Source organism: Nyctibius grandis, chromosome 6, assembly GCF_013368605.1.
Source record: "Nyctibius grandis isolate bNycGra1 chromosome 6, bNycGra1.pri, whole genome shotgun sequence".
Lineage (NCBI taxonomy): Eukaryota > Metazoa > Chordata > Aves > Nyctibiiformes > Nyctibiidae > Nyctibius > Nyctibius grandis.
In genome coordinates this window covers 50738818-50750771 of record NC_090663.1, presented here as the reverse complement: position 1 = coordinate 50750771, position 11954 = coordinate 50738818, and the positions used below count along the sequence as shown (strand labels likewise).

At 41.4% G+C, this 11954-nt stretch overlaps 1 protein-coding gene across 1 annotated transcript; it reads right to left on the bottom strand.

Annotated features, from left to right (window-relative positions):
* Window positions 1-231: 231 nt before the first annotated feature.
* On the bottom strand, window positions 232-11564 carry CTSO (cathepsin O). The gene is made up of 8 exons (XM_068403817.1): window positions 11346-11564; window positions 9935-10040; window positions 8790-8923; window positions 7447-7614; window positions 5270-5391; window positions 3876-4039; window positions 3351-3443; window positions 232-2170 (listed from the first exon to the last, which is right to left on the bottom strand). The coding sequence occupies exons 1-8, from the start codon at window positions 11514-11516 to the stop codon at window positions 2136-2138; spliced, it is 993 nt and encodes a 330-aa protein (XP_068259918.1). The 5' UTR covers window positions 11517-11564; the 3' UTR covers window positions 232-2135.
* Window positions 11565-11954: the final 390 nt, after the last annotated feature.

The following is an 11954-nucleotide window of genomic DNA, read 5'->3' as shown; positions in this document are numbered from 1 at the left end:
CTAAGCCCTGAATCTACAGAAACCCAAGCATCTTGAACTTTTACATACATCAAGAATCATGTTGCTATCTATGCATTACATGTGAATGTAAATCCCTTCTGTAGAAATACTGTTAAGAAGAGCAGATATAAATAAGTACTTACTTCGCCCTTCAAATAAAGCAGTATTAAAGCTCATCTTTTGTTAAGTCTTCTTCTAAAGCAAGCATAAAGTTCAAACAGCAGTATGACAGGCATTTAAAGTGTTTTTTTATTCAAAATATCGTTGAAATAAGGTTAAAATTGATACATAATAAAAGCAAGGCAAATTTGGCCACAGAACATTTATAAAGCTGTGTTGTCTTATCATTAGATGGACTCTCATCCTTGGAGACTGTATTTCCTTGGAAATACACTGTAGGCCTTAATTTCTGGTGGGTTGCTCTGTATATTAGCACTTTAGGTACTCATGCCTAGTAGTACCACCTCAAGAACACTAGTGGAACATCTGTGTTTGATACTACTGTAACAACACTACTCTTATTAATGCTAATTAGGAACTTTGGCTATTGTTTTCAAGTTATGGAAGTGTGCTATTCGTTGTTTGTAAACTGCTAAGGGAAGGCCATACTACAGAAGACTGTAAGACTACAGAAGACTTCCCCCTTTTCTTAATCTGAAGTTTTCAGCCAGTAAATTCAGTAAGTAGCACAACCTTAAGTAGTGAAACATAGCACTTGGTCTTCCTTTCATTTAAAATATTAACACTTAGAAGGACTAAAAGTACAATACATACAATAGAAAATTATTATTGCATTTGTCATAAAAGATAATAATACAGTGATCTATTAACATGGTACAGTAATTGAGTGCACAAATTACAGAATTGCTTCAATACTTTTCATAGTAGTGCTTCAGAAAGGATACAGGTAAAGCATTCCAGATGAAAGATTCAGAGCATTTTAGAATTACACATTTGGTTGTGAATTCTAGTTACATTTGCCTGCAAGTGCAGTTTTACAGATAAGCACGGCTGGAACCACCTTTTGATTCACAGCAAGTCCCACCTATGAATTTAATTAATGTAGGGAAATTTAACATCCACTCTATTTGGAGCATTCTGTAATTGCTGAATTTCTAAAGGTTGCAAATATATATTAACAACCCCCACCCTCACAATTTTTTCCATAATAAATAAGGTTTTTAATTTCTGCTTTGCAACTGGCTTCACTGTTAGTCATGAAGTAGAGAAGAGAGAAGGCATGGAACTGACACAGCTCTCAAAGCACAGAAAGGCTGATTTGCAAACACATACATCCTGCCAGGACACAGGATGTTAAACCACTAGAACTGCCGCAGTTTGTATAAATACAGTTACTTCTTCCTTTTCTATCCATCTAACAAATTAATGTGGAAGACACTGATATTCCAGGCACTTTCCAAAACACATTCCCTGCTCTGAAGAGCTCTGAAGTTATATTTACCCAATAAAGGTCTGAAGCCTGAAATTGAAGGACTGCAGCACTTCCTGAGCACCCACTGTCTCTGAAACAACTTTGACTCTCCATTTCCCTCTTCTATTATTCTAGCTGTAGAGAAAAAGTACAATTTCACAAAAAGGAGGAAGACAAAATGCGTGTGTCTGTCAGAGGTGCTAGAAAAGCCAAGACAGGTACCAAAGCAAAACAGAGAGAATATTTTCTTCCAACTGCCCTTCCTCCCCTGCAATAAAAGCAGACCTATTCATGGTTCTTCTTATATCCAAAGCATTTTGATTATGTTCTGTCACACTATTGATTATTTGATCCAAATTCCTTATCATTTTTCATCACTTCTTTCCTTGTAAGATTTTTTTTTATGGAGTAGTATTGAACACCTCGATAGAGTTCACATTCACAGTTTCAGTCCATCTTCGTAACTTCGTTTTGCGTACTCTGCAGTCGATTCCGAGTCTTCTTATTCCATGACAGATTTGATACGCAACACACATTCCAAACAAAAACACGTTAAAAAAACCATTCCTGTACTGCCTAAAAGCAGGAATTGCCCTTACAGTCATTTCTTATTTTAAAAAATGTTGCTTTGAAGTAAATCTTCATATAAAGTGTGTGCCAAGCTATTATACAAATGATAATCGTGGTCTTTGGCCAGTAAGTGTCAAACAAATACTGCTGAAACTATATCTGCTATACCTACAAATGAAACAAAAAAAAATTTTTAATAAATACTGGGAGTGGAGACTTGTCAGAAATAAGTTCCCAGAATTCATATTCATATAATGCCCTCTCTTCTCCATGCCATGACAGTAGGTGTGACATGCTACAGAAAAAGTGAAAGAACCTGCTTTTTGAGAGAACAGATTTTGAAAATAACACAGCTGTTCTTCCTGACCACTTCTACAATTGACTTGCTTTAATTATCACTATTCCTAAATTTCTCTTTCCAAATAGTTTGTTTACACAACAGCAACAAGAACAAAGATTTCAGCAACATAGAAAAGCTAAGATTGGATACATTGTCCTGATCCTCACTACAGGGAAATGGAATATTATCTATCCTGATTTGCAGACGATTTACATCACCTAACACCTTTTACAATGACGGTGAGAGCTACTTTGGAACACCCATGGAAGGGAAAGCCAACAGAAGACCTACAGTGTTAATCTAACAGACAAAAATTCAATGGACACACAACACTTACTATCTAGTAGTCCAATCCCAGCCATTTGGCTCAGCATTTTTTGCTGGTAAACAGGAGCTTCAGCTGCCTTACCTCCATATCCAGCAACTCAGAAGAAACTGGCTATTTAACACTACAAAACCCCCTCAAACGTCAAGAAAAATCTCATGCAGATGGTAATAGGGCGGGAGATGGAACTAGCAATAAAAGTATATACCTCTGTCCTACAAGAAAAGCCACAAGCAGGGTACACAATTCCCAAGCACAGGCAGATCCACTTTCTGTAGTTGTTTGCTAAACTGAGCCCAGAGATAATTGCATCCACCCGACGAGGACAGCAGCTGTTTTACGTACACTGAGTACAGCGATGGCACTAACCAAGAACCATGACACATGATGGTATACTTTACAATGCCATTACCTCTACATGGTAAGGTACAAAAGCACTTTATTTGTCATGCCTTATATGGCTTTACCTTTGCATGGTGTTTTTCAATCATTCAACTATACGGCTTGGTGGAACTAGTAACCGCTTCATTTACTTTTCCACCTGGACTCATCTAACCTCTCTTAAAATATAGCAGTTATTTGTATTTTCTCTCTGAGGATCCCATTATATCGCTTTACTTACATGGAGAAACATATCCTAGCATGTGGCCTTTACCACTTTAATTATTTTTTGTCAGACTTACCACAGACATTGCCGCCTATCTTAACATGAACATAGCCATCTATTCCCCATGTAGGCCCCCAAGAGTTCTGTACAATCCAGTAAGGGATACTACCTGGAAGAGACATTTTGGTAAACAGAGACAACATGAGAAGAGGGAAGCACAAAAAACTTCTAACACTCTACAGAGTTAATTACCATTTCAATATCTCATAGTTTCTGATGGTTTGATGATACAGTACGGTGAAACCTACTGCTCTTCAAATAGAGGACAGAGCTAACAGTCCAGTGTTGAACCAACTGGATATATACTCTGCTAGTGTAAAGACACATATAGCAGTGTTCATGGCTTTACAAGGACATGAAGTCCCACGGAGTTTTTCTCCTGGGATCAGGCTGCACTTCCAGAACTGATGTACACCAAACCAAACAGCTCTCAACAGAACGCCCAGTTCTGGATTTTAGTCACCTGCCCCACAGGGCAAACTGCGAGTTAGAGAAAAAACAGAAAACCTACTGGGATGAAGTTCAGTTGATGAAAACGCACCTGTTCTGTCAAAACCAGTGATAAGAACAGCATGATTTGCTCTTCCACTGGAGCAGTGATACTGTATGATCCCACCAAGATAATCCTGCCAGCTAACCGCATCTACTGTTACTGCCAAAGGGCCCCAGTTAACAAGCATCCTCATCATTTCTTCTTCCTGACCGCTGTGAAAGAAGTTGAGTGATAATGCCAAGTGACTTAAGTTAGAACACTAAAGCAACTGAAGAGGTAGTAATCTACTTAATAAGTACAATTTAAAAATCAAATAATTCAGCTGTTCCCTATGAGTTCTACACACCACATAACATACATCAATAAATATGTATTTCATATGCTACAACATAGTAATACAAATATAGGGCACATAGACAATGGGAAAGGTGTAGATCCAAAGATATGATGCTATTAAAAAGAAGCAGGTTTCTGGATCAAGTCAGTGTGCAATGCTGAGCACTATGTACCTTTTACACATCACTCTTCTCAATCAAAAACCAGCTTTGAACAAACCATTAGTCTACATTATTATTTCCCACTAGTTCTTAAAACATGCAGAAGTACCTCTTATATCATACATAATAATATACTAAAATATGTATCTCAAACGTATAGAAGCACAGGACATTACCACTATCAGACATTAGCATCCTCATACAGTTTTACTTATGTAATGTACTGGTACAGGAAATCTTTATCACTGACTGATATGTGCAATAACTAAATTTGGCAAATACAGACTGGCAAAGCTGTAATTGATTTTAGTTACTTATATCTGGCAGTAATTCAATTCCTAGTCAAAATTATGTTTCTTGCCTTGAAGTTCAGTATGCAGCTGTATTGAACTGATAAAAATTAGAAACAAACTTTGTTGGTACAGCAACCTTAGAAACTTGCAATTGCCTTTACAAAATTCAGTTGACAACCCTGTTTGCTAAGTCATGGACTGGAGGAGGAAGTGGGTGGGTATGTAAATGGTTGAATACTGAAGTAACTGAATACTTCCTAAGTTTTTCAACAAATCGCAGTTACTATTGGCAGGATTTACCATTTCTGATACTTAAGCCATGTAATGTTCACCTAGCATATATTTAAAATTGTAACTGACTCAATGTTCCAATTTAAACACAGCCAGCTGAAAAGACACAGTTTCAACACACTGACTTAAGCTTTCTAATTTGAACAAGCTTAGTGACAGCAGCATTGAGTGGATTCACTGTGGCAAACCATAACTCTAAAAAATGTTACGTATTCATTCTTACCCAGTACACAGTTACAGAACTGTCGCAATCAACCTCATAACCTTTGGCTGGTCAATGCACTATTGGCTCCAGCTTACTCCACAGTTAGTGAACACAGAAGGAAAAGTACAGCAAATAAAAAGAATCAATAGCAGCTACCTGAAGTCATATGCAGCAAATCCTGTTATTGAAACTCCAAAATCTGAGAGACCAAAATAATGGCACAGTCCTGTCTGAGCTTTAAAAGTGTATTCTGTATCTCTCACGAGTTTTACTTTTGTCTGCAAGAAAATAAATGAATGAGAATTTAATGCATTTGACTTTAACACTATGCAGATCAAAACACTGAAAATGACCACAGAACTCACTCAAAATTCAGTGTGTTCTTGGTGAGATTAGAAATAAGAATGCCATGTTGGGAAATAAGATATTTACTGTCTCTAGTTTCCTTGTTCATGGAGAAAGCTTCAGAAGGGATTCAGAAGTCTTTAAATACTGAACAAAATTTAAAAGATATCTCTGGTTTAAACGAGCCTCATGAGCAATCTCATGAATTTCAAGACACAGAGAATATGCATTCATTTAATGAATGACTAGTCATTCTCTTCAAATGACATCCACACACAAAATTATCCTCTCCTTGGGAGAGTTCAAGAACCACAAATATCCCAACAACAGTTACATAAAATATTGAAATGAAGTCCAATTCTGCTATTAGCATCAAATCCTCATGCCAGTATATAATGTATTATAATGGCTGCCACAGTTCGAAGTCCAGCTACAAAGCTATTGCATCAACCTTTCATACTTTTGTCTTCTGCAGTACAGGAGGTTTACAACAGTGTCTTCTCCAGTCTAATTCATTTGTAGTCCCTCTGTTGCCAAGCAAGAGGGAATTTTGCTTCAGAGGAATCCAGATGACTATCCTCTCTCTCTTGAAATGCAAACTTAAAGAAGTTATTAGCCGGGGTTATATGAGTTACAGAGTTTCTTAAAAAGGACAATCAACTTTTTTTTAAAATGTAAAAAAACTAAGCAGTTCTTTTTATGTTCTTATCACTCGAGCTGTCATCCTAGAGAGCACTTTTTATTTCACAGAATCACAGAATCACAGAATGTTAGGGATTGGAAGGGACCTCGAAAGATCATCTAGTCCAATCCCCCTGCCGGGGCAGGATTGCCTAGACCATATCACACAGGAACGCGTCCAGGCGGGTTTTGAATGTCTCCAGAGAAGGAGATTCCACAACCTCTCTGGGCAGCCTGTTCCAGTGTTCGGTCACCCTCACCGTAAAGAAGTTTTTCCTCATATTTAAGTGGAACCTCCTGTGTTCCAGCTTGCACCCATTGCCCCTTGTCCTGTCAAGGGATGTCACTGAGAAGAGCCTGGCTCCTTCCTCATGACACTTGCCCTTTACATATTTATAAACATTAATGAGGTCACCCCTCAGTCTCCTCTTCTCTAAGCTAAAGAGACCCAGCTCCCTCAGCCTCTCCTCATAAGGGAGATGTTCCACTCCCTTAATCATCTTCGTGGCTCTGCGCTGGACTCTCTCTAGCAGTTCCCTGTCCTTCTTGAACTGAGGGGCCCAGAACTGGACACAATATTCCAGATGCGGCCTCACCAGGGCAGAGTAGAGGGGGAGGAGAACCCCTTTTAATGTTCAGAGACATTAAAATGTTTCTGCTTATGTACATTATTAACACACATTCTACATTTTTCGTGAATGAAATGTGTTAGCTACAACTAAAGTAGAAACTATGTCTGCATTTTCATTGTTTTGGTTTGTAAGTGAAACAAAGGTAAATGCACTCAATTTTATTCTGAGGTTCTCCACACTCCTTCATGATTTTACAGTGTCTGCAACAGAAACCACAGAAATTTGAAAGCAGAAAATCTTAACATCCCTCCTTTTCCCCAGATGCTAGTGCCTAAACTGGACACTCATATCCAAAAAATGACATGTAGATAAATGGCTCCTTCTACACTGGCACTGTATGTTTGCAGTTCCAATTGAATTCAGTGGAAGTACTGTAACTTTCAAGGAACATTATTTTCTGCTCCTGTGGGTTGATTTGTTACATTCACAAGAACACATATAGACTATAGAATTCCCAGCAAGTTTCAATTCTGCTTGAATAAACTTGCTCTTGATTCTTGATAAATATGCATACATATATATACACACATATATGTATATGCATATATACATATATATACACATACATATAAAAAAATCAGATCAGCTGTACACTCCTCCTTCCCCATCACTTTTTCCCAGTAAAAAAGAATGTTAACATGAAAGCTAAGGAAGGGTTAAGGAAAAATTTCAAACCTGGTTCAGCCAGCTCAAAGCACTAACAGTGGATCCCCCGCTGCAGCCATAATTATTGTATGAACAGTCAATAACCTGCTGTACGCTGAGTTCTTCCAGGTTATTTCCTTTAATTGCATAGGCAGACTCTATACCACCCACAATGCTGAAAGCCCAACAGCCTCCACACTGGTACAAAGAGAAGGGAAATAGGGGAGAAAGAAGTCAGCTTTGTTTTTGGAGCCTGAGATTAAAAAAAAAAAAAAAAAAAAAAAGTCAAAAGGGTCTTCTAATGCTCTTCATTTGCTACAACATCCTTGAACTTCATTTTTTAGGCAATAATAGAAATTTAATCAGCCATTTAAAATACTGAACTTTTTTTTCCCTGTACTGCTCTCTGAAATCTAGATATGCATTGTGGTTGTCTTATTTTAAGGACTCCTTCTTGATCAATTTTTGCCCTTTAAGATAGGTCTGAGAATGCTTTTTACTGTGAGATACCTATTTTCTCAAAGGATTGGAGCTCAGGATGAAATTATTTTTTAACCACATCAGTTAGTACGTTTTTGAAAAAGATGCCCTTAAGGAGACAGTCTGCAACTTTCTGCAGTCTGAAGAATTTTATAGAAATATATTAGATTACAATTTAAGAAACAGTAAACAGAAATTAAACATAATAGAAAAATTCTTAGACAGTAACAGAATCTATACTGCAGTTCTAGGCTCTTTAAACTGTGGCATTTAAAATAGGAAGCAGAATTTATTTCTAGGCAAGGTCCAGGTTACACTATGTGAAGCACAGAAAGGAAAGACATTGGGGATTTAACAGCTTATTTGTTTCTTACCAGTGACCATAACCACTCTGGGATGAACTGTAATCATGTGGGGTCTGGTTATCTTCCTATCATGAATGCATCCCCTGAGTTGTAGGATGGTAAGGATATGGGTGTTGACCAGCCAAAGGCATTCAATCATGAGAGAAAACAACAGCAAAGGATCTACACCCATCCAGGTGAAACAGGGGGATGAGGTCAGCTACTGAACTGACTGACTACTCAGTCTCTTCAGAAAAATACAAAATACACATGGTGCGAAACATTTGCAGATTTAGTTAACTAGATCAAAAACTGTATTACATACAGTTTATAATTGCATAATTTCTAAATGCACAACTTCTAAATCTCATGCTTTTAAGTCTAATCCCAGTTTGCATAAAATGCTATGTGACTTTGTGTATGTTCACAGCCATACTTGTGCCAGGACTCCGGTCCCTTCCAAAACCTTCACTGTGCTCTACAATGTACCTGCTGGAACTGTCTCTGAGCAGTGTTTGAGAACCAGGAAAGAAAAACACCGGGACTTACTGTTTGTTGATTTCTCACTTCTGCAATGACTTTCTTGTCCCTCCAGTCAAACTTCTTTGGCAAAGGTTTTTCCTTTCCCTTTGTCACTTTTATGTATCTGGGAAGGTTGTGAGGTATGCTTCTTAAGTAAATAGCTAAACACAGAATACAAACAACTATAAATCTACTAACTAAAAAAAAAAAAAAAAAAATCACAAAAAATGTTTCACTAGAAGCCATAGAGGTAACTGATCTGCAGTTACAATCATGAGATTACATCTCATTCTCAAATCCACAGAAAATTAAATTATTTTAAAATAATAATTATACTCCAGAATGGATGTAAATATTCCTACACTCCTAGAAAGAACAGAAATGTTCCATGTAGGGAATGTGGGCACAAAGCATAAAGATTTACTAAAGTTGATCAATAACCATTTCATAAAACAACTTTTGTTTGAAAATTTTCACATTTTGCTTACTGGAAAAATACTTTATTTTAGTCAGGCAAAAGGGGAAAAATAAGAGGAGAATAATGTAAAGATTCTGAAACACACTCAAATTGCTAGTTTTTCACTAAAAAAGCTGCTTAATTATTTAAAAATAAAAAAGGTATCAATTCCCTGATGAATAGAACATACAACAGCAGACTTTAATGGCAAGAAGGGAAGATTAGGTTAGGTATCAGACAAATTTTCTCAGTAAAAAAAATTAAGCTATCATATTGCTCCTGAAAGTCATAGTTATCATCGTACAGCCTTGGACCTCTGAGCATTGTTTGAATTGTAGTCAATTTTGTCTTGGGGTAGGGAAGAAGAACTTAAGAGTACTCAAGAACCTTGTATATTTTCCAATTTTACAACTGTTGCAACTGAAGAAGACTTTAAGGCCTAGTGATAAGAGAGGAAAGGAGGAGGAAAGGAGGGGAGGAAAGAAGGGTCTGTATACTAAACCAAATTCAGGCTCTGAGAAATTCAACCTTGCAAGACTAGAGAAACACGAAGAGAAGTATTATATCCTTCAGAAGTACTTACAGTTTGGTATCAGACATTGTAAGCTAGCTGACTATCAGCACTGGAAGAATCTGTAAATGTGGAAGATACAAGGTTCTGGGAAAGCATAAGAAAAACAAAAGAAGAGGCATTAGCAGCAGCCAGAAAATGTACCTTTGAACTCTTCAGGAAACAGGTGAGAAAACTGATTTATTCCATAGAAAGCAGTTGTATTATCTTTTGACGGTGAATTCAGTAATCTAATTCTTTTAGCACTTTCCTGAAGGAAAAAAAAAATATTGTGGACATTATTAAGTTAGCAGTAGCAACAAAACCGTAAGAGCAGAAAAAGAAAAGGTTAGCAACAGTAAAACATGAACTCAGATAACAAGACAGCTGTTCACCTCAGATTCATCAGGGATTCCTATCAAACCAATATGAAAGCCATTACACTAATTTCAACTCCAAGTAAGATACCAAAACAGCATTTGTTAAGTGCACAGAGGGTAAAAAATCGATGAGACAGATGAAACAGGCAAGCTGAGAACGAATTGTGTCAAACTCATCTGATGCCCTTCTTTGACAGCACAACAAACCTTGTGGTTCAGAGATACAGAAAAATGTCTTCAGATAAGAGTTAACCTTGTCTTGCTTTACGTCCTTATACAGCAAAAGAACAGTATAGTGGCCTAAAGGCATTAAAAATCTGAAACTTTAAATTATCACGAATCCTAGGTCTCTGAAAAATGTGTTTTTCACCTACAAAAGCAAGACAATCTGACATCGCCCTCCCCAACTACTCCTGCTGCCAAAGTTCAACGTGAAATACCAAAAACTTAACGCCACCTTCTGCGTCTACGCAGACCTCATCACACCCTCTCAGCGCTGGGTTATTGCCACGGGAGGAACACACGGCAGCACCACCTGCGGTCCCACCGCCACAGGCGGCCACCCGCGCCGCGGGGCCGGCAGCAGGCCGGGCTGGCACCGCACCGCCGGCGCGGGCCCTCAGCCCCGGTCACCGCCGCGCTGCCCCGTTAGACTGACAGCCGCCCGGCACCCCCCGTTAGGCACCACACGGAAAGGGGGGCACCACAGCGATCGGGGGGCGCCGCCCTGCCCCAATTTCCCGGTCGCCCCATGTCCCTGGGCAAATGCTCCGACAGGAGCCCCTGCACCGCCGGAGAGGTGCGGCACGGCAGGGCTGACATCCGCCTCCCGCCGCGCCAGGCGGCCGGCGGGGGGGCCGAGGCTCCCCAGTCCGAGGCCGACACCTGGCGTTAGAAACGGGGAAGGGGAGAAAATCAGCGACACGCCAACCCCAGCAGCTTGAGGGGAAGCCGAGCAGGCAGGACCGAGGAAACCGAAACAGCAAAGGATGCCGGAGCGGGCTTCGGTACTCCGGGCTGAAGAGCTCCGCCGTGCCACCTTCCTCCGCCTCCCGCCCTCCAGTCACCCGGCTGGCAGCGGCAGAGCGGCACCTCGCCACCCCTCCTCCTCCAGCGGACCCCGCAGCCAGCACGGCGGCAGCAGGGCCCGCTGTGTAGCGCGGATCGCGAGTGTAAGTGCGGGCAGGGGCACCTACCCGGAGAGCCGCCGCCGCCACTTCTTTCTCCTGGCCGCCTCCGTCCCACAGAGGGCGGCCCGGACCGCTGCCACCGCCCCGCTCCCCGAGCGGGTGCCCTGCAGGCGCCAGGAGGGCGGCGTTGCCGCCCGCAGCAGGCAGCAGAGAAGCGCCAGCGCCAGCACCCCCCATCGACCGCCCGGGTGAGAGCGACAAGCCGCGCCTTGCCGCGCCGGGCAGCAAGACCCGCTCCCTGCCGCGTCCCCGGCCGCCGCCCCTCCCCTGGCTGCCATGTCATGGCGGGGTGGGGGCCTGGGGGCGCACCCCCATCCCGCGGGGGTTGCGGGCCGGGCTGTTTTCGGGGGGGAGAGGGGTCTGAAACCTCCTTTCTTTCCAGTCTCTGCCCCCGGAGGCAGGCCCCCGTTTGCTCCTGCGGCGGGCCCGGGAGCCGGCACCCCGCGGCGCTGCCGCCGCTGGGCGGGGCATGAAGCGGTGGCCGCCCGGCAGCAGCGCCTGCCGCGCCGCCCCTCAGGGCCCGGGCGTGCTCCCGCCCGCGGCCGGCTTAGGAGATGCTGCTGCTCTCGGGTGTCTTGCCGGCGTTTTTGCTGTGTTTCGACGTGCCCGGCAGCG

Coding starts and splice junctions, on each gene's coding strand:
- CTSO (XM_068403817.1), bottom strand. CDS start 11,516: ATGGGGGGTGCTGGCGCTGGCGCTTCTCTGCTGCCTGCTGCGGGCGGC. Junction 10,041..11,345: donor TGGCGGCGGCGGCTCTCCGG/GTAGGTGCCCCT, acceptor TTTTTCCTTCAG/GAAAGTGCTAAAAGAATTAG. Junction 5,392..7,446: donor CTTTGAGCTGGCTGAACCAG/GTTTGAAATTTT, acceptor ATTTTCTTGCAG/ACAAAAGTAAAACTCGTGAG.